This window comes from Sturnus vulgaris, chromosome 6 (assembly GCF_052056855.1).
Source record: "Sturnus vulgaris isolate bStuVul1 chromosome 6, bStuVul1.hap1, whole genome shotgun sequence".
NCBI lineage: Eukaryota > Metazoa > Chordata > Aves > Passeriformes > Sturnidae > Sturnus > Sturnus vulgaris.
Genome location: NC_142248.1, coordinates 42,462,212 through 42,483,579, shown reverse-complemented (window position 1 = coordinate 42,483,579; position 21,368 = coordinate 42,462,212). Strand labels below are relative to the sequence as shown.

Genomic DNA, 21,368 nt, shown 5'->3' with positions numbered 1-21,368 from the left:
CTGGCCTGCCTTGCATTTTGTTTTAGCAGCCTGCTGTTCATACAGAAAGGTTTTTCTGTAGCCAAGCCAGAAATTTTGTGTGTTGCTCTCCCTTTGACATTACTTCTGTCAGACATACAACAGCAGGTCTCTAATCTGCACACTTGGACTTTTGCGTTCATGTGCACAAGTCTTAAACACCTCTGAAAATGTGAAAATCTGGAGCTTTGCTTGTCATGGCAAATGAATCTGAGCACTTCAAAAGTAGATTGACAGGAAGTAAACAAAATTTTTGATGTTTATCCGTGGCCCTGTTCGAGACACACCACCCCAGACACTTCTGAAGGGACTCAACACCAGACGTCCTGTGGCCCATCATCTGTTCTCTGAACAAAAAGATTCCTGTGTTGGAAAGAAGTGTTACTTGAAATGTGAAAAGAAGATAAATGTTTGAGGAGGAGGGTGACTCAGATGCTGGTGACAGGCCTTAATTCACCTTCTGGCTATTAACTGAAAATCTTTCCCTAGTACAGTGTATACTCATGTTTAAATACAAATCATTGATCACTATAGCAACCCCTTTATCATACGAAGCACATTCTAGCTCTAAGATAAAAAAGCACTGTTGAACAGAAACCCACACACCCACTCAGCAAAAGGTAAGGTGAGCATCCATGGTTTTATCTTGTTTTATCAAGATGGTTTTTGTTTTAAAAGTAGGTAAAAGATTGTGTGCGAATTGGTCTGCACATGTGATTGTTTATTTTAAATTTTTATTCTGAATGTATTAGTACCCAAACTGAACAGAAGGAACAGATGCTTCTCTTGGGAGATTTTAGAAGGGTATAAAGAATCAATATATATTTAATCAGACTGCTTTTCCCCATTATCATTGCTTTAGCTGTAGGAAAAGTATTGAATTATGGGTTAGTATCTAGAAATGGAATTTCCATTCCACAAGAAATTCTGACATGGTGATTTCCTCTTCAAATTGAACACAGACTCTAATTGTTTTTAATTTCTAGCAGAATAAAATATAAAAAAAAAATTAGCAGATTCAGCTGAATTGTTTGATTTTAACAATGTAAAAAAATCCACCTTGAAAAACAATTCAGTGTATGTTCAAAGTAACAGGTTAAGTAGGTCAAATTGTTTTGCTAGTGCCTCAATATTGACATGAAGGAAATGTAAAAATCCCTTTGTTTACTTTTCCTCTATGTAGAATGTTTGCCAAATTAACCATCTCCTGCAAAACACTTAAATATTGATGAAACTTTTTGTTGGAAATATTTCAACAAGTTCCGTTGCTTACTAGAGCGTATGGGGACTATTACACAAAATCAGGCAATTAACTATCATTGGCCTTTCCAGAAACAGTGGGATCCATATTTCACACAGCAACTGCCTATACTTGCAGGCACAAGTGAGGAGAAAAATTTCTTTTTAAATGGAGTTGGAATCAGAGAGGCAGTTGAACTCCAGTGGAGGTTTTACCTCTTCCTTCTCTTTGCAGGAGCACAATGAAGTGAACAGTGTTCCAGCTCATCATGGTGCCCATGAGCCCATCTGCAAATGTGGTGACCTGGATGTCATCTTCACCTATAAACCCTCAAGTCAAAAGCTGATAGCCACGGTCCTGGAGGCCAGGGACATCCCGGACAAGGACCGCAGTGGCGTGAACACCTGGCAAGTGCACGCCGTCCTGATGCCAGGCAAGAAGCAGAGGGGTAAGACGAGTGTGCAGAGAGGACCCATCCCCATCTTCCAGGACAAAATCACCTTCAGCAAGCTGGAGCCACAGGAGCTGAGCAGCCACGCCGTCCGCTTCCGCCTCTACGCCGTGCACAAGGTGGTTGGGGAGAAGATGATGGGCGAGCAGCTGTTCTACCTGAGCAGCATCAGCCAGGACGGGGAGGTGAAGGTGACACTGCTCTTGGAGCCAAGGAGTAACCTGAGTGTGAGTTTGATGAAGGACAGAGGGAGTTCATTCAATTGTTGGGGTTTTTGGTGAATATGGTGTTCCTGAAGTCTTTCATTCAGGGCTGTCAGTGACTGGCAAATCTGACCTGCTGTCACTTCAAAAGTTATCAGTATAGGGAAGCATAGGGCATTACACAAAATCATGTGGATCTACTACATCTTCACGAGTCACCACATGCTGTGCCATTCAGGTACAGAAGGTTTGTCTGGGAACCACCAAGGCATAATTACTCTCAATTTCAATAAGGGCAGTGGTTCTTGTGCACCACTGTGTTGGTACTGCCAGTGCAGAAGCTACCTCATTTGGCCCTAAAAACCAGCTTGTGGATCTCCACTGTGCAGTTTCCATCTTGCCAGAAATGCTTAGTAACATTCCTCTACATAACAGATGGAAGTGGAGAGGTGGGTCATGTGAAGAGGAACTGGCTGTGCTGCTTCTTAATTTTCCATGCACATCACAGTTATATCCAGCTCTGGCTATGCCAATCAATTTGTGGAGATGAGCTCTGTCATGACTCATTGTCTGCAAAAATCTCGGAGAGAGGTTGTGCACGTGAAATGAATAAAATATCCTATTCCAGGTGATGTGTAGAATAGTGAAAGTGTCGTGGTAGCAAAGAGAGAAAGTAAGAAAATGCACGGTACATGGCCAAAAACTGCCAAACTGAAAAGTGTATTCCATCCAAAAGCCATTATCAAGGAGATGTACAGAGTATTAGTGTAGTAGGATGTTTGCTTATCTCACAAGCTTTGATTTACACTCGTGATAACACTTTACTCAGAGTTTCTCATCTTTAAAGAGAAAGTTCAGAGATGTGTTTTTGTAAAAGTGACGCTCTGATTCTTCTGGTGCCCCAGCATAATTAATTCTCAGTTATTGTAATTTCTTAAGAGAGAATCTTGCTACACAAGGCCAAAAGATATAAATTAAGGGGGGGAGGGGTGGTGAATGTCCTGATGATTCTCTCAGTGCTCTTTCCCTGCAGAGTGCAGATTCTCAGCTGAGTCTGTCAGCAATCTCTCACAGTGATAGCGCTTCCTCAACACAGTCCCTGTCGCATGGAGGGGTGCCAGAGCTGCTCGTGGGACTGTCATACAATGCCACTACAGGGAGGCTGGCAGTGGAGATGATCAAAGGCAGTCATTTCCGAAACCTTGCAGTTAATAGGCCGCCTGGTAAGTACTTGCCTTGCTATTAAATAGCGCCGGTGAGCCAAAAGTTGCTTTTTTATTTTCTTCCTCAAGGTACTCAACTACAGCGTTTCTGAGCTGGGTTTCCTTGCAGAGCACCTGATTGAAAATTAAGTGTTATTTTGGATCCATGTGCTGATAAATATTACAGGGGAATTGGAGGGAGTCATATGAAGGCTCAGCTGATGGGACAGTAAGACCTGATGTCTGCTTTATTGCTCATACCTTCACAATATCTGAATATGGCAAAAGTCCTGCTGTACCCAAAGCACAGAGTAATTCCCAACAGATCCATTAAAAAAAAAAAGCAAGAAGCACTTTCCAAGTGTTTAAATATTGCCATATGACCCACAGAGGCCCTGCCTGGTGCCATTAAGTGTTTCCCATGGCTACACTTGGTTTAGTCCCCTTGCTGTGCTGCTGGGTCACCTGGTGCTCTGGGCCCTTTGGGGACCCTCCTGCTGTGAATTCTCCACTGCTGCACAAGGAAATCTGCTGCAGAAAGGAGATTTGAAAGTTGTTTCAACAGCTGAGTTCACTTCCTCCAGTCCAAAAGGAAAAAAATGGAAATTTCCTTAAAGTAGGTTTAGTTGGTGCCTGAGCTGCAGTAAGTCCTTGAGGAGGATGGTGCAGGTAATGTCTGTGATAGAGATGGAGTCACAGCCACCTGATTGCTGCTGGGTTGCCTCATTCAGGGGTTGAACAGCTTCATTCATCTCCTGCTGTCCTTTTGCCTCCTGTCTGAAACCAGCAGCTGATGGCAATGTGAAACAACCTTTTTGTTTGTTGGTGTGTTTGCTTTCTGTGATGTGTGCCTGCTTGTCAAAGCAGGTAAACCTTTGACAGTTCCTTGCCTTCTCTGGATCTGACAGAGTGTCTTGAGCTGCAAAACACTAAAATTGCTTTTGCAAGATGCTCCGCTCTTTGGTTCAGATCTAGGAAAATATTTATGAAATATTTCAGTACATGGATGTGAAAACTCAGGTTTTCCACTAAACCACAGAAACAGTCTATCAGTCAGTCCCTGGAGAATTAAGGGCAAGTCTGTGCAGCAGTAAAACACCTGACCCCAGCCTGTGCAGCCCTCATGTCTTTTGTTAGCTGTGACACGGATTACTTAAAGGCATGTTCTTGTTTGCATGTACATATTTTAATAAAAGGTTTTAAGTTGGGATCTTTTTTTAGTACTTTAAAACAGAGGTAGACTAAGGCAACCATGCTCCAGCAGGAAAGCTCTCCTGTTTATATATGCTGCAGAGTAGATACATCCTAAAGTTTTACTCTCAGAAATCAAATTAAAGTAGTCGCAATATAGATCCAAATTAATTTTCAGGTATCTGTAATGCCCACTCCTTTTTTCTGTAAATGAAATTTTATCCTTTCTGTACCCAGATGATACAGACTAGTGTCAGACTAATGTTTCTCAGTGCTAGATCAACTTTTAGGTGAAACACAGAAATCCATAAATTATCATAGGCAAACTCTGAACCTGTGAAAATCTACTTCTTTTGTTCCAAGTCACATTGTTGCTTCTGCCTTCTGAATTGTTCTTCTGTGCCTGTAAAGCCCCCAGTAGTGCGGTGAGAAAAAGAAAACCCCGTGAAGCAGAAACCGAAAGAAATTAAAAAGAAGGAAGGAAACCAGCCCTTGTCTCGGTGCTGGAGTAGCATTTCACTGATAACCCCTCAGGCACTGCAGAGCAGTCTGAAACATGCTGCTGGCTGAATGAGATGCTCAATAAATCCTTCACAAGGTGAAAGCTAAAACTGCTGAGCCCCTTTCTGGAGGGTGAGCAAAGAGCCCTTGTGTTTTCTTAAATAGGTGCTATTTGAGGTTCTGTTGTTCCAGGCTCAGAGGGATGATTTCTTTAAAGTATGAGGGAAATTTTGGATATAATAGCACTGTGGAGCACTTAAATGCCGGGCCTAAACTGCTATTCAGGGCAGCCATTTATAGTCAGACTGAGAGAAGCCAAGGAGCAGAATCCCTCCCCATTCCCAGCCCTGGATACACAGACCCTATACATGACCCATATGGGATCCTGCCAGCTTTTAGGAATGCCAGAGGAGTTTTGCACAACAGCAAAGTCTCCAGCTGTGCTTTCTGCCCACCTTGACCCTCTTCTCTGCCACCTGTAGACCCACATCATGTGTGCTGCCTTCTTGGCGTCCTTGCACAGGGATTTCCCTGTGTGCAGAAGAAGGAACTGGGCTGGAGCACTGGTGATTTTATGTGTTAAAGACTGAAGAGGCTGAAACAAGTGGCTTTCTAGAGAAGAAAAGGGAGATGGTGCATGTCTCAGTGTTTCCTGGGCACATTTTCTCCTTCGCTTAAACCTTTAAACTGAGGTAAATGTCAAAGTCATGGGTGCTTAGGTGGGTAATAAATGGACTAGAAAACAGCTGGGAAACTTAAATCGTGCAGGCAGTGTCTCCAGGTCACATATGTGGGATTTAAGAGTAGTTTGGTCAAGGATAAGTGTCCAGGTATTGTTCTGGGGAACATGCTGGGTTATAGGCCTAAGCTTACAATCCCTGATCACACAAATAGATCCATTATCACTCAGAGCACTTAAGAGCACTCAAGAGCATGGCTCCAGCACTGGACTGTAAATTATCTGGGTGTGCCAAAAAGCCTTGTGCAGAAAAGCATCTACAGTTTTGTCAGATGTGGACACTGTTGGTATTTTAGTGCTAATGACTTGTGCTGTGTACCTCATTGTCCTTTCTTCTTGTAAAAATCATTAACCTGTGCTAGCATTTTGTAGGAGTTCATATTTTGGTCTGTGGTCTTGTATTTTCTTAGAACAAAATGCAGCGTGTTCGTTTAAAGGGTGTTTATTATTAAAAGAAAAAAGTAACAAGAGAAGCCTACACCACTAGCAGAAATGTCTTTAAAAATTTATAACCAGTTACATACTATGTGCACTGAAGTAATACCTTGGGATCACAGTGATGGACCAGGAATCATTTGAGCTAGTCAGTGCAGAAGCACAAAGCACAGAAATGTGTCTGCCCATGTGATGCTAAACCTTCATCAGCTGCTCTGCTGGGCGCAGCTCTGCCTCCTCTAATCCAGCCTTCCTTCTGTTCCCCTCTGCATTTCTGTTGGGGTTTATGTCTGTGTGTAATGCAATGTGAGAAGAACTATTGTGAAGTTATTCCCTTGCCTAAGAAAAGTCCTCCAAGCTTTTCAGCAGCTGCAGAATTAATCACACATAATAATTGCATCCGTGCATGATCATTATTATACCAGCAGCATATTAACCCCATTAAACAAATACAATAGCACTGGTGCTGGAAAAGACAGGAGGGGAGAGAAGAAGCTATCGGGATTTCTATGGGGAACAGGAGAAATTCTTGAAGTAAAGACTTGTCTGAAAACAAACATCTGAGCCACAGGTAACAATGCCAGTAAGTATAGAAAATGTTCCCATAGCAAAATTAGGATCTTTAAATTAGGATCCTATTTGCTCTGGGATCAGAGTGCTTGAAAGCCATTAGTGGATTTTATTTTATCAGCTTATTTTTGAGGAAAGAAAAGTTATAATCCCTGTTATGTTCCTGGAGAACAAAGGCACAGGTTAATTCCTTTAATTACTTCAAAGCAGGCCAGAAAGCTGAATAAAAGAAATTAACTTTTAACCTGCATATCTTGCTCTGAACAGGGAACTGGCTTGAGCTCCTAAAGCTTTGTGATTCATGTTCTCATGTCATCAGTAATAGAGGAGGGATCTGTGCCAGGTCAAGCTGAGATGGATTCAGTCCTCCAGACACTGGATAACAGAGCAGTGGATGTGCTGGGAAGCTTCTTGCTGCTGAGTGCTTGCCAGTTAGTGACAAGACTGTAGAAAAGCACCTCTCCTTCTGCACCTTCTTGTTGCCCATCCATGAATATAGCTGAAGTAAGCTTATAATAAGAACAGCTAAGGAAGCTTTATTCTGGGTGGAAAAGATGAGGCCAGATGCAAGGAGCCCCAGGAGGATGTCTCAGTAATGAGCAGGTGGGCAGTGAACTGGAAGTGTGGATGAGTGTAAGGTATTGCATGGGGACACATGTGGAATTCAAATGTGATCTGGATGGACCCGGAGCCACTTAGGAGTGAATTATTAGGCTTATGGTAAATAACTGCAGGAAAATGTCAACTCAAGGGTCACCAATAGTAGTGAAAAAACCCCCCAGATTTAAGGTGGACAAAATAGAAAATTGGTATTTGATTGTAAATACACAGTCGCTGGTGTAATGAGCACCGTGTACAGTTGTCTTCCTCTGTTCAAACAGAATATGGCAGAACTGAAAAGATGTGGTGAGGAGAGCTGGAGACAATCAGGGGAATGGGAACAGCTTCCAGTGAGCTGTAGCTGAATAGACTATGCCTCCTACACAAAGGGTACTACAACAAAGGGAGATGGGGGAGGACTCACAGAGGTCTCTAAGTGTCATTGAGAAAGTGAATTGACAACAATCATTCGCTGTCTTCTCCTGATAGGAAACTAAAGGATGGTAAAAGGAAGCGAGGAGGGAGCAGGGAGGTTCTGAAGAGGAGACAGCTCTTCACCTACGCTGTCAAATTCCTCACTGCAGAATGTCATGGATGCTGGAAGCTTGCTTCAGTTCTGTGCAGCACAGGGGAAATTCACAGAGAAATTTCCACAAAGGATTTTTAAATACAAAGCCTCTGACTGAGGAAGCTCCTGAGTCACAAATCACTGGAGATTCAAGAGTATTTGTGAGAGAACCAGCATATGCTGTATTGTCATGGACTTACTGCTGTGTGTGGTGCTGTTAGGTGCTGTTGGGTGGATGGGCTGGCTGGGTACAGCTCTTCCCACCACATGTGGGACCTGGGACTGAGTAGGCTTAGGAGAACCAGTGTCACAGTCAAAACAAGTGAAAAATGGATATTCAAGGAGTGACTGTGAGATTTTTGCGGGGGATATTCCATAATAATTAGACATCCAGGGATAGTGAGTGGTTATCCAGTAATGTTTTCCACAGCTTTAGGTTTCTAAAAGGTCTGTGAAAAGCATAGTCCATGATACAGTTGCTGGGTACAGAAATGAAGTTTTCTCTGAATCAAAGGACTGCATTTGAAGTGCACGGATGGAGATGCTCTCCCTGCCCCATAGCTGTGAACAAGAAAATTCTTCCCCTCCCAAAACAAGCAGAAGAAAAAAGTCTTTTCTACCAGAGTGGAACAATCCTAATTCCAAAACTTCAGCTGGAGCTGAATGTTTAGTGTGAATCTGCAGTGGCACTACGGAGCAGGAGATCTGATCACAGGCTGTGTAACCAAGCCATGCCCGTGGGCAATGCTGCTGCAGGTGACAAAAGCCAGGCTTAAGCATCCTCACATCGTGCTCCTCCTGCTGCTGGGAAGGTGTGGATCCCTGCTTCCTGATCTGCTCACTGTGCATCCCTGCTTCCTCTGGTAAAGCTCCAAGCCCCTCTCTGAGGCAGCAGCAATGCACTAATGTGGAAAAGGGTAGAACTGCCCCTATTATAGAGGAGAGTCACGCTGTGCATCTGGAGAGGTGTCTGTGCTCTGAAGCTGCACCTCCTCAGGGCTGGGGAGGGCAGGCAGATGTTGAACTGGCTCTGCAGCCTGACATGTGTCCCAGGAGAGGGCTGGTGCTGTGAAATGGAGTGGACATGGGCTGTTGAGGCAGCAGAGGAGGATCACGGAAGAACTGAGTTCCAAGGTGCTCCAGGAGGAGTTTTCCTTCCTCAGAGACCTGTGCAGGTGCTTCCAGGGAGCCTTCATCTCCTGCCCCTCTTGCATGTCACTGATGCCAGCAATTCCCTCTCCTCAGGCCAAACTGTGCTTCCAGGGAGCAGCCAGCATTCTTTTCTGCTGCATTTCAAACTGAAGGCGCTGCTGGTCTGTTCTCTGATGACTCACATGTTGTGAAGGTTGCCAGATCCCAGCCTCTCCCTTGTGAGAGAGCTCCAGCCCCAGGAGAGGGAACCTGAGAAGAGGCGTGGTGGAACAGGGAAAGCAAAGTTGGCTTTTCAGCAATGTAGTAGGCAGCTCCCAGCTCTTGTATGATTTATACAGTAAGCCATAAACTGCCTTAATCCAGACTTTCATGGTATTGGAGTTGGAATCAAAAGCTTAGGTCTAATTCTCCTCCCAGCTATTTTCCTGATCCAGCTGCAGTGAGCCCAGTTCAGAGTGTGAATGTTCAGTGTTCTGCCCTACTGCTGCTTGAAAGGGGAGGCAAAGCCAGGACTAATGGTCTTCTGGGCCTCAAACTGAGCCCCCACGTTGAGCTGCCTGCACAGAGCAGCAAAGAGCCGAGCTCTGGGGCTGCTTTGCCACGCGGCGCTGCCGTTTATTATGTAGGCTGGGAGCGTGGGCTTGCCAGCTGGGGGAAATTAAGCTCCAGGCCCAAGGCTTTCTTCTGCTGCGGCTGTTATTAGTGTGGATTGCAGCATGCTGACATGGTTATCCTGCTTTTGGAAATGAGCTAGCCTGCCTGGAGCGCGGGCGGGAAAGTCCGCGCGGCGCTGTGCGGAACCCTGCAGTCCACAGACGTGAGGGGTCAGGAGTCTTTGGTTGTTTACTTCCTTTCTAAATATAAATTCAGGCAGGGGGTTGGATGCTTTTGTGTTTGCAGTGCTCTTGGTCACGGGTCAGCTTTGCTAATAATGGTGGTGCTCAGTGCAAGTGAAAGCAGAACGCAGGCTCTGGTCCCTGCTCCAAAAACAGGAACGCATAAATTACAGTTGATTATTCCCCTGAGTTGTCATTATCAGTTAGTTCCCTCAGAAGAATCATGACAGAAATGGGTCATTAGAAGAATCCTGGAAAAACTGATTGGCTTTGCAGATGAACTCTCGAGAGGTGTTTGATGGTTGATGGAGACAGAGCAATCTGCACGACGAGAGCTTTGCCCAACCCTCTGGAGTAAGAAGATGCAGCGCTAGCCCAAAATGTGTCTGGCTTCTCACAGCATTCCTTGATTCAGTGCTTTTCATCCTGCCATTTAATGCAGAGATGTTGATATTTTATGTATACATGAACATTGTCCAGTCCACTCATACCAGAGAGGCAAGATGAGTTCAGAGTAAAAATGATCTGCAGAGAACTTCTGTTCAAAAACCTGTATGGAGAGGAGAGCCTGGTAGATGCTGTGCTAAAATTGGTCTTGGCAAAATTAGACTTTGTTCTTGAATCTTCACAGACTTCTGTGTAACCGTGGGCAAGCTGCAGTCTCAGACACTCCCAGATATTAAGAGGTCTCACTCTTCCTCATGTCAGTGAGATGGGTGCCTAAGCAGAAGGTGAGCACTTAGGCATTTTAAAGAATGTCAGCTCTAATCTCTTTTCCTTTTGTGTTTGATGGAGGTGGCACAAAAGTAAACACTCTGAAGAGCACAGAGTGCTGAGACACCACGGTAATGAGGCCATTACTGAACCTGAGCATGTAATTAGATGGAAAATGTTTGCCTTCATAATGAATAGATGCTCTTACACATACATTCCTCAGTAAATCATCAAGTTCATCCTTGCTGTAGCTCCACTAATTTCACTGTGAAACTGGGGTTGGATTTTCTTTGGCAAAGTCAACAGGAGGGGAGAGCTTTCCACCCCAGAGAACCAGACTGGATCACAAGAAAAGCTGTGTTTTCTGATGAGAAACCTAAAAAGATGCTGCAAAGAGCACAATGCAGGAAGGAAAAACTACGATCTTAGAATTTAGTTAGTGAAGCAGAATAACAGCTCAGCCTCGTATGTACCAACTCTGCAAAGCAAATTTCAGATGCTAAATATATGATCCACACCTACTCTTTTATTTCTGTTCAGGCAAGCTTGATTCTTTTGGCTGGTAAAATGCACCCAGTGGAATAAACTTGAGGAGAATGAGCAGCCTGATTTAGTTGTCACTTGCTCTGGTTTTGTGCCTGTGTTTTCTTGGGGGTGAATAGGGCTCCTGGTATTAGCTCTGCCTTGAGCACAGTCTCCTTCCAGCCTGATCCAGGTGCTGCATGCAGAATCTCCACCCACCTTGGTACTGAACAGAGAGGGTCTTGGTGCACAATTATGTAGAAATATGAGGTCTATTAAAGAAAAACCCAACTTTTCTGACTTGAACTCATTGGTGGTGTGCTGCTCATTTTTCCTCAAAGCCAGCTGTGTTATCCCTCACTTGCAAAAGTTGAGGCCTCAGTCAGGGATGTGACATCCCAGAGTTTATGATTATAAGACACTTATCCATTCACTGCCTGCAAAATTAACTGGGACTTGCTGAAACAGTATCCTATGAGGTGCTTTAGCTGTGGGTCTTGCTTTAGTGTTCACACCTAAATCATCTGTAATGGCATCACTGTCTGCCTGATCACTGCTGAATTATGGCATCTGCTTTTCTGATTATGAATTGGTTGACTCCTTGGGGCGCTGTCCAGATGAATGTGCCTGCAGTTAGGCGTGATGAATCCCACCTGAGCTGCCAGTACTGGTGAAAGTCAGAAAGAAGGATGACAGCAAGGTATACTGAGGTTAAATCTAGACCTCAGTGCTTTCCCTGTCTTCTTAGAAAAAGAGACACAGGCCTCTTAGGGGGGCTTTTCCCTAAAGTAGCATAGGGGGGAGGTAATGTTGGGTTGGTTGTGAAAAGAAAGAAAAATTTTGAACTTCAAACAGAGAATTGTACTAACTACCTGCTTGTTCATATTTAAAAATCAGCCTGGTGGAGTTCTTCCAAAATTTTGAAATGCCCTTCTCAGGAAAAAAAAAAAGGAAAAAAAATTCATAAACCCCCTACTTATCTTTATTTTCAGGGAGTTCCCTGCAGTCTAGACCAGCAGCCAGGACTTACACATGAGGAATGCTTCAGTGCACATTGTGGCTTGTCAGTGCCAAGCACAGTGACATCCCTACAAATACTGTAGGAGTTGTGTCTGGTTTCACATTGAGTCAAGCTGGAGCACAGGGTCCTCTCTTGGCTTTGTGTCCCTGATGGGTCTGAAGTTGTTACAGATTTCAGTCCCTCCACACTGAATATTAAGGTGGAAATTAGTCCACCTTTCAATAAAGTGGTTTTTTTCCTTCCCAGACACAATCAGGAAATTGAATCAAAGCTTTGCCTTTCTGTGTGACAAGTTGGTTTTTGCTGGCAAGATCCTCTTCATCCCCAGAGTTACGCTGGGAGCCAAGCTGGCACCTCCAGCTAATGACTGGGCTGAACTTTCCCCGCAGTAACTTGATATCTGTACAGCTGTGCAGGCTCACAATTTGCTCCTTGACTGTCAGCCTCCTGACAGCTTTTTCAGTGGAACAGTTTGAGAGGAGCGGGGAGCCCTGCTTTGGAGACATGGAAGTGTTTTCACACCTGAAGTGCAATTTCACACCTTGTGTTGCTCAGTAGATAAGTGCGTAAAATAGCACATCAAACGGGAACAGAAGAGGATAGAAATGCTGCAGACAAGAGATGGAGGCTTGTTATTTATTTCCCATCTTCAGCACACTCTGAAATAATACTCACTTGCAGGAACCCAGGCACAGATTACGGAGGGGTTAGCAGAGGACTTGTCTAGCCAAGCAATCTGTCACTGTCATGTGCAGAGCAAGGTGAAAACTTACACTGAGCTGGGTCTGTGGAGCACTGGGAGCTCTGACACCACACTATTAGCAACCTCGTAACAGAGGAGAGCTGATTAATACAGGAGGCAGTAGGAATTTCAAGTCTAGATTTACAGGGGCATTAAGTTGGACCATCCCTTCCTTATATTTGCTAAGCATGTTTACTCCTTGTATGGACTCCTTGTATGGACTTAAATTGTAAATAAAATTGACATTGAGTCCACAAGGCAAAAAACCTAGAATTTGGAAAAAATATGAAACTATAATTGGAGATCAGATATTTTCACTGTTTATGCAGGATTTTTTCCCCCTCCTTTTCAAGACCCTTATTTTTTGATATCTCAAACAACAGATCATAGAGAGTGGTGGAGAGGCAAGGGCAGCCAAGGGAAGCCTGGGTAAGGCAGCCCCAATGAAGCTTGATTGTGAGGGAGAGGAAGGGAAGGTGGAGACACTGTTTGAAGTGAAGAATCTGTAGAGATACTCATAATTTTGGTTAGTCTTAGGTTTGCTAGGACTGGATACCTGATATCCTGTTCTTTCCATGAGAGTGAGGCTGACACATGCATCAGTTTTCTTTTCTCCCCAGCTGAATATGAGAAAAATCCAAGATGTGCTTTCATCTTCTTCTCATCCCATGGGTTTTACCAAGGAGCGCCATCCAGCCCTCCTCTGTTATTCACTGCAGACTAAACTGCTCTACTTGGACAGTTTTTGGGCTGGTTTTTGTCTGCCTGGGACTTTCATTTTAGCCTGTCACCCGCACCAAACATGCCACTCCCTCTTTTTTTTTGTCTTAGATACCTACGGGAAGCTCTGCCTGCGCAACTCCGTGGGCCAGGAGATGTCTCGCTGCAAGACCTCCATCCGCCGGGGACAGCCCAACCCTGTCTACAAGGAAACTTTCATCTTCCAGGTCGCCCTCTTCCAGCTGTCTGATGTCACCCTGCTGATCTCCATCTACAACAGGCGCAGCATGAAGCGCAAGGAGATGGTGGGCTGGATCTCCATGGGCCACAGCAGCAGCGGGGAGGAGGAGCAGAGCCACTGGCAGGAGATGAAGGACTCCCAGGGGACACAGGTCTGCAGGTGGCACACCCTGCTGGAGTCCTAGTGGTGGCCAGGGCAGCCTGCAGGTCCTGGGACCAAGGGCTGTCTCGCCTTGTTCTCTGCCAGCAGAAAACATCTCTGGGCACACAGCTTGACCTGCCCGCTCAGCGTCAGCAGCTGTGGGTGTCAAAGGTGGCGAGGCTTGGGAAGCAATTTTAGTTCTTGCCTTTCCAGCTTGCCCTGCGTTTTCTACATCCACCTAACCCTCGTGAGAAGCAGTGGGAATACCTGCAAAACCCTTTCCTTGGTCATTGTCTTGCTCATTTTTCCATAGGCTTAATCGCCACGGACTGATTCTGATGTGATGCTGTTTTCTTCTGGGGTGGACTCTTATTTCCCTCTCTTCCCTTATTTATATTAATGAAGTTTGCAAATATTCTTGCCACGCAGATAGCTCACAGAAAAGCTAACCTGCATGCAGATCACATCCTCTCCCTTTTATTATCGTGTTTCTAAGTCCTAGAAATAAGCATTTGATACCACTGTAAACTGGATGATGTATTTTTCAGGCAGCATGAGAAAGCACTCTTGAATTCTCTGTCAACTTTTAAGTGCCTAAACATTACTACTGTTCTCCTGTATTAACAATTGATATAAGGACTAAATACTACTGGTATTTTTAATTAGGCACCCTGTGCACCTGTTAGCCTGCATTGACATAGATTTGCACAAGAGATAACAAGCATCTGCTCTATATTGCATTATACAATGCATGTTTAGATGTTTACTTGAAGTTATGGCTTCTGTCATCACAAATACCAAAAAAAGACCAGAAGAAACTGCACAGCCACCTTTGTGCCTGAATCACTCTTTTCTGCATCATTTTGCCCATGTGTTAATGTGATTTTTAGAAGTGAAGTTCATTCAGAAAAGCATTTCTGTGAGCATTACAGGAGAGGGCTTCAGACCCGTGTTTTTTCTGTGATTCAGCAAAGCTCTACTCAGTTTTCTGAGGGCTCTTCTTCAAATCTCCTGGGCTATCCTGTAGTAACTCCTTGGGATATGGAAGGGGACTGGTTTTGGCATGCTGAGCAGTAGAGGATGCCAGACCATGTCACCTAACCTTGGGAAGGAGCTCTCTTGCAGGCCAGGAATAGGATCCAGAGAGGTTACTGGCTCTGCTGAACTAGCCCTGGAGAAAAGAATTGTGCTTCCTGCCTCCAACTGAAAGCAATGCAAGGAGCAGCCTTGCTGGATGAGGTGATGACACTGTCACGTGGTTGCTTTTCAGACTACATTGTCCTTTTCCATTTTAATCTCTTTTCCTGTCTCTGTAAGCTGAAGTCATGGAGATGATGGATAGAGGATATGTCTCAGTCTGCTGCTTGCCTAAGTGGTTGTTGTTGCAGAGCTGTGTGTGACACAAAGGAGGATGTTCATCCTCAGTGGAATTAGCCAGTGAGGTGCTGAGATCTCCAAATGCTATCAGCTGCCCAATCTCCCATTCTCCACACTCTCTAGGAGAGGACTGTCTTTCCTCCATTCCTGCTGATGACAGCAAGACACAGGAAATATTTTGCTGAAGAGGTTTGTGTGTACTGAATCACTTCATGGTTTGTTTTTGCCATTTACAGAGACCTGGCACCAAATTCTGCCTCCTCCTGCACCACCAGCCACTTCCTTCTCTTCAACGGTGCTGTGCAAATCTAACTAATGCAAATTTTGGCACTGGCTGTTTGACCAAAATTGGTCCTTGGTGCTGGTTTTCATCACACCCAGGCTAGACAGGCCCTGAGGGCAGTGCTGTGGCACTCACAGGTTATCACTGGGTGTCACACAGAGGCTCTGTCTGTCCTCAGGAGGCAGACAGAATAATCTGCACAGGGAAGCACTTCTGGTACAGGTGATACAAGTTATTCTACAGACCACACTCTTGTATCTTCTTATCACCTGTCAGAGCATCATTTTTCCAGGGAGACTGGTGGATATCCTATGCAGGAGGGCTCTCCTCCACTGTCTAGATAAGCTGGCACGCCTGCTTTGCACTACTGGGCCTTTGTAATACAAAACAGGGTGTAACCCAAATGCAGCTCATCCAATAAATATGTTCTTGACTGCACTGCTAAAGCTGCTGTATTACCAATGCAAGAAAAAGTGAACATCTGAGTGGTAATCAGCAGAACAGGATTTTATTTATCATGCACTTTTCTCCTGGGGAAAAATAAAAAAGTAGAGGAAACAGCCCAATTCAAAAGGTGCATTTGCTGATCCAGTTGTTTTCCAATCTCTCCATCTTTTTTTGTCCTGAACTGCATAAAATGTGTATGCAAGTGTTTATAATTAATTTTATTACCTGGAATGTGTGTGTGTGTGTGTAATAAACTTATTGAGATTCTCTTCAGAGCTTCTTGAACCTGCAAAGTCTTGCCTGTGCTTCATGATTAGCTAAAGAAAAAGTGTAAGTTCATAATACATTTCAGCAGTGAACTGGAGATGGCCCAGATTTATAACAGCATGATTAAAAAAAAACCTAATGAAAAAGATAATTTTAAAAAACAATGAACCACACTGGGTTTGGACTTCCATGCTGTTTTCACATTAAGATCTTTTCTGAAGATATTGCATTAAGGGAATTGAATTTTAATATATAATTTCATTGGAGAGCTTTTGGAGTCAGAGGAAAGCAAGTGAAAACGGTTTACTTAGAGTAAGTTAATACTTGAGCATGTATTAAAACTTTGCTGTTCAAGGGAAGAAGGCTGCTGTATCCTTGCTGCCACCTTTTACCCTTATATTTTATCAGAAAATTTTGGAAGGAGGGGGCAAGAGCTGTGCCATTGGGTTTTTTGGAGATACTGCCAAAACTCTTGGCACATCCATGCCTTGAGAAGTGTATTTGTGGGGTTCCTTATATTCCTACTAAAACAATGGAGAAATTTAGGAATTTTGGGATGAACAAGGTGCTGGAGGTGCTTGGTAGCTATATTTTGGGATTTTTATTGCTTCTGTGGTTTACTTTTCCTTCCATTATTGACTGTCTGTGAAAAGGAGGCTTTGCAGCAGCTCTGGCATATTCCAAAGCTCCTGTAATTCTTCTCATTGACAGATTGAATTAGTCATTGCTAATATTGATACAGGCTGGGCTTGTGCTCATGGTCCTTCTTATGTAAACACCACTGCCCTTTTAGTCATTGCTTTAACCCCTTGTTCTCTTCGGAAGAGGCTGACAAGACTAAATTTCCAGGGAGTTTTCTATTCCTTGGGAATCCTGACTCTCACTTGACTGGCAGGCTGATGGCCCCTGTGCTCCACTGGCTTCTCCATGTGGATGCTGCCTCTGCCTCTGTGGGGCTCCAGGTGGGGAGAAGAGCTGTGAGAAGACCATGGGGATTTCAGGGAGCAGGATAGGAATGGATAACCTGGTTCTGGGATGCTTGGGAACTTACAGGTCTAGATTATGGATATTTCCTAATGCACTCATGTGTTCTAAGATAACTCATTCCCTTTTGACACCACTGTTTCTAATCCCCCTATAGTTTATTTGAATTTATTTATTTATTTATTTTTTTTAAAAGGCCTGAAAATGTGGAAAGGGATTAACTGCATTGTCCCAGAGTATTATGGGCAAGTGCCCTGGATAGATCTCTGAATCTTGAACAGCATCGTTCAGCTGGTTGCAGTTTCCTTGTTCTCTCCCCAGCCAGCATGCCCCTGTCCTGCTGAGCTCTCTGCTGCTATTTTCTTTTTTCTTTTTTAATGTTTATCGACAACAGAACAGGGTGATCTCACCGTGTCTGTACTCCCCATAATAATGGTGATCTTCAAGTGATGCCCGCAGGAATGAGCTCCCCTTTTAGCCCACTGAGCCGCAGCAATCGCTCACTGAAGTGCCCATTTGCAAAGGCTTTATCTGGATGATCTTCTACATCCTTTGATTTGTCTGGGTTTCCTTTTTGCCAGCGTCTTTAATTAGCTGGACCCTGCTGTGGCCTGCTCGTTCCTGTTGCTCTGCCTTGTCTGCCTTTCCCTTCAGGGGCAATGTGGGCTGTGCAGCTCCCGGGGTACTGGACAATGCTTGGGTGTATTTTTAGCAGCTGCAGATCCCGAGGAGTTATTTGGTGCTTTACATAGCTGACTGATCTTCAGTCATGGATGTCGTTAGAAGTTCCTGGATGCACAGATCCAAAGGCTGCCAGCTGCTATTGATCATTTTCCCAGCATAAAGCTGAAGGTGGGAGCTTGGCAGAGGAGCAGGCATTTCCTCTGGTGGCAGTTCATTTTCCCCTTAGCTGGAGCTGGCAGTGACCTTGGAGCTGGCGTGCCTGCAGAGCTTGCTTTCCACTCCCATATTTATCATCATTTTTAATCTGTGTGATCACAGCACTTCATCTCCCTGCCTCTCAGCTGCCTTCTGCCCTTCAGCACGAAAAGTGGACTGAAAGGCTGAGCAAAGAATACGGCCCTCTCCATCATATTATCCCCTCCCAGAGGGGTCATCTCAAAGTCGTGATGCTCCTGATCAAGACCTTGCCTTCCTGCTCTCTTGCCCACTTGTGGAGTTCGAAGTTTGTTGGTTGGGCTGTGACACTTAAATATTTACAGAATAGTGACACCGATTCACCTCAATGTGGACCAAGTTAATGACATCAGAAACAACCTGTTCTGTATTTGCTTTCTTCCTTTTCTCATGGGCATTCTGCTCTGCAAAAGGACAACAGAGCCTGCAGGAATTAGTATGCAGGAACATCCTCTTTCCATTTAAAATGTGCTAAGTGTGATGTTTGCAGCTATGGTTTGAGGGGAAGAAACAAAGCAGCCAGGGTTTGTAGAGAAGCTCACACTCTGAATGAGGCAGGTTTTTCCCTCCAGCATGTGATACCCCAACAAATACATTCTCATATCCCAGGAAGCAGTGCTGGCTCTGAGCTCCTCTGCTTCTGTGATACAAGCAGCCAGAAGCTGACAGATCCTAAAGCTTGGAAAGGCATCCAAGATAATTCCACAGAGCTGGTCTGGGTGTTTATTTGGGATCTGGAGAGGATTTAACAAGCTGTCATGCAAGAAATGAAAACCCCAAGCAGTGGTGGGAAGGTGGTGGCAGAGAAGGCTCTTGGTGTGCTGTGCTGCTGTAGAGCTGGGAATTTGCTCACTGCCTACTCCAGAAAGCAGCACAGCCGGGCTGCAGTGGCATCGAGCCTGAGCTGAAACCCAGTTTCTCTGCATGACTCCTGAGTTCCAGATCTGCTGAAGGCATACAGCTTTTTTATTCAGTGTAGAGTGAGCTTGTGTCTTCCTGCAGCCTACGCTGCAGGCCCTAAGAAATGAATGTGTAAATATTTTGTCTCTCACAGCAGCCCAAGGTCATCTTTCTGGAACAGCAAACAGGCACAGAATCCAAAGAAGATCAGTCTGTCATATGAGTAAGGTTAGCATCTGCACTTACAAATGACAAAGGCTATTAATCCTCATGCTGTAATCCCCAAGCTGTTTGCCAGCTGGCAGCAGGAAGATGCTCCTGCTCAACCCACACAGCTATCCATGTTTTTTCACCTTTATAAAGCAGATATAGGTCAATACTGCAGCCTGAATAAAAAACCTTGGTAGATGCCATTCATCTCTTTTGGCATTGCAATCCCTCTCCTCTCCACACAAACCCTCTGTACAAATGAAGGGGTTAGAGGAGAGCTCTGGGCTGAGCTCTCTCTGTGCTGCTCCCCCAAAACAGAAAACTGAAGGTGAGATTTTTTTTTCCCCTCTCCTCTGCTCCTGAGTTTCATCTGGGTGGATGAATTTTGAGATCTCTCTGCAAAGCTGAACAACCTTAGCAAAACTCTACCACTAGTTAGGTCTTTATACCCAGAGCAGGGAAAACTTAATTCTTGCAGAAGGCAGACAAAATTCGAGTGATGGGACTTTTTTTGTTTTTAATTTGTGAACCTGCATAGGATTTGGGTATTGCCTATCACAGGAGCATAAACCCCTGAATCCTCTGAGCTATCACTGTTGGAACAGAAGGAAGACTGCAGCTAGGCTGTGATAGTCTGTGATCTCACACACCAAAACCTGTACGGTCACTGGGCTGCCCCCAGTGAGTATTAGTCAGCTGGGGTTGGAAAGAGTTGAGGAAGAAACACAAAAGCCAGATGGGAGCTGTGAAACTCCATTCAGACCTGTTACTTGCTCATCTCTCAAGGAAACTGGAAAGCAAGTTTGTTTTTTTTTTTTTTTGCTTTAACAGAAATTACAGCTGCTTTGGCAGCTGCAGGTGTGAGGAGCTAAGGATGTTTCCTCCTCTCTTTTGTGTTTCCTCTGGCTGAAGTGGGGGACATCAAATAGACACCAAATACCCTGGAGATGTTTGTCTCCTCTAATGTCATTCCCAGTGTGAGCTGATCTTACTGAGAAACAAGAGACAAAAAGTTGATATTAGCCATGGTTGAGGAACAAGGATTCAGGGTTCACAAGAAAGCAGGATTCTTCCTGAGCCCCACAACCTTTAATTAGCTGTGACCTCCAGGGAAGGTACTTCATCATGCCCAATACTTCCATCTCCCTTCATTTCTCTTAGGGTAACATTGCAAATTTCTCTCTTCATTAACAACTAGGAAAAAAATCATATAATTTTGCCAGCTGTCCTCACCCCTGTTGTGTCTTGTTAACACTTTCCAGGTGTTTTTCCTTCATGCTGTCTCCATCACTGCATCTCCCATCCTCTCATTAATATCTACATAGGTCTGGTCCAAGCCAGGTCAGTGCCTGGTGGCAATATTTTATGTTCATGGTGCTCAGGATAAAGCCTGTCCTCTGATCCCTTGTCACTACGTGACACCTCAAGCACAAATTTTCCAATTAAGCTGGTACCACATCTCTTCTGTATTCCTCTGCTGGCATTGCCATGGTTTTTGTCTTGCTGGGCTGTATTCTCAGCTGTAACTTCATTGACTTTTTCCCAGCAGAGAGTTTTGTTTGTCAAGAAGAGTAAATGAAGTAATCATTTGGTAGACTTAGCATTTAAATACTGCGTGACATTTATATGTGTGTGTATATATAAAAATGTTTTTTATGGCAGAGTGCTGCGGGGCATTTGCATGAAGCACATCTCAATGTATATTTGACTGTTGATTTAAATATACGGTATGTAATAAGTTATTTTTAGTGTGTATTGACTTCTTTCTATATTGGAGCAATATACCATCCCTGGCAGGGTTTTGTTGTCTCCCTGTTGAGGGCACAGCTGGACACTGTGAACACTGAGGTGTGTCCTTGTCCTGTTTTCTCCTTGTGCTCCATGAGGTGGGATTTGTTCCCCTCGGGAGCTTTGTGGGTGGACAGACATCGCTCCTGGGGTTTGTTGTGAGCCTCCTACTGCACCTCCCTCCTGGTGTTAGTGGAATATGTAATATTTCTCCTTTCTCTTCTGCTCAGCACAGAGAGCTGGTTGGTGTTCAGAGTGATTCAGCCCCGTGGCTGAGGGAGCCCCAGGAGCAATGGGGATCTCACTCCCCTTTCCCAGCCTGAGATCACAGAATCTTGGGTTGGAAGACTCAAAGACTGTCTCATTCCAACCCCTGCCATGTGCGAC

General features: G+C 44.5%; 1 protein-coding gene across 12 annotated transcripts in view; it reads left to right on the top strand.

The window, feature by feature from the left end:
- The window catches only part of SYT16 (synaptotagmin 16), a 105,999-nt gene extending 85,064 nt beyond the window's left edge, over positions 1 to 20,935 (top strand). For all 12 annotated transcript variants that reach the window (XM_088166331.1, XM_088166330.1, XM_088166334.1 and 9 more), the window contains 3 exons: positions 1,493 to 1,936; positions 2,946 to 3,135; positions 13,537 to 20,935. In XM_088166331.1, the coding sequence (XP_088022457.1) occupies positions 1,493 to 1,936; positions 2,946 to 3,135; positions 13,537 to 13,850 (948 nt within the window). In that variant the 3' untranslated portion in view covers positions 13,851 to 20,935. The remainder of the gene's footprint in view (positions 1 to 1,492; positions 1,937 to 2,945; positions 3,136 to 13,536) is intronic.
- The last annotated feature ends 433 nt before the right edge of the window (positions 20,936 to 21,368 follow it).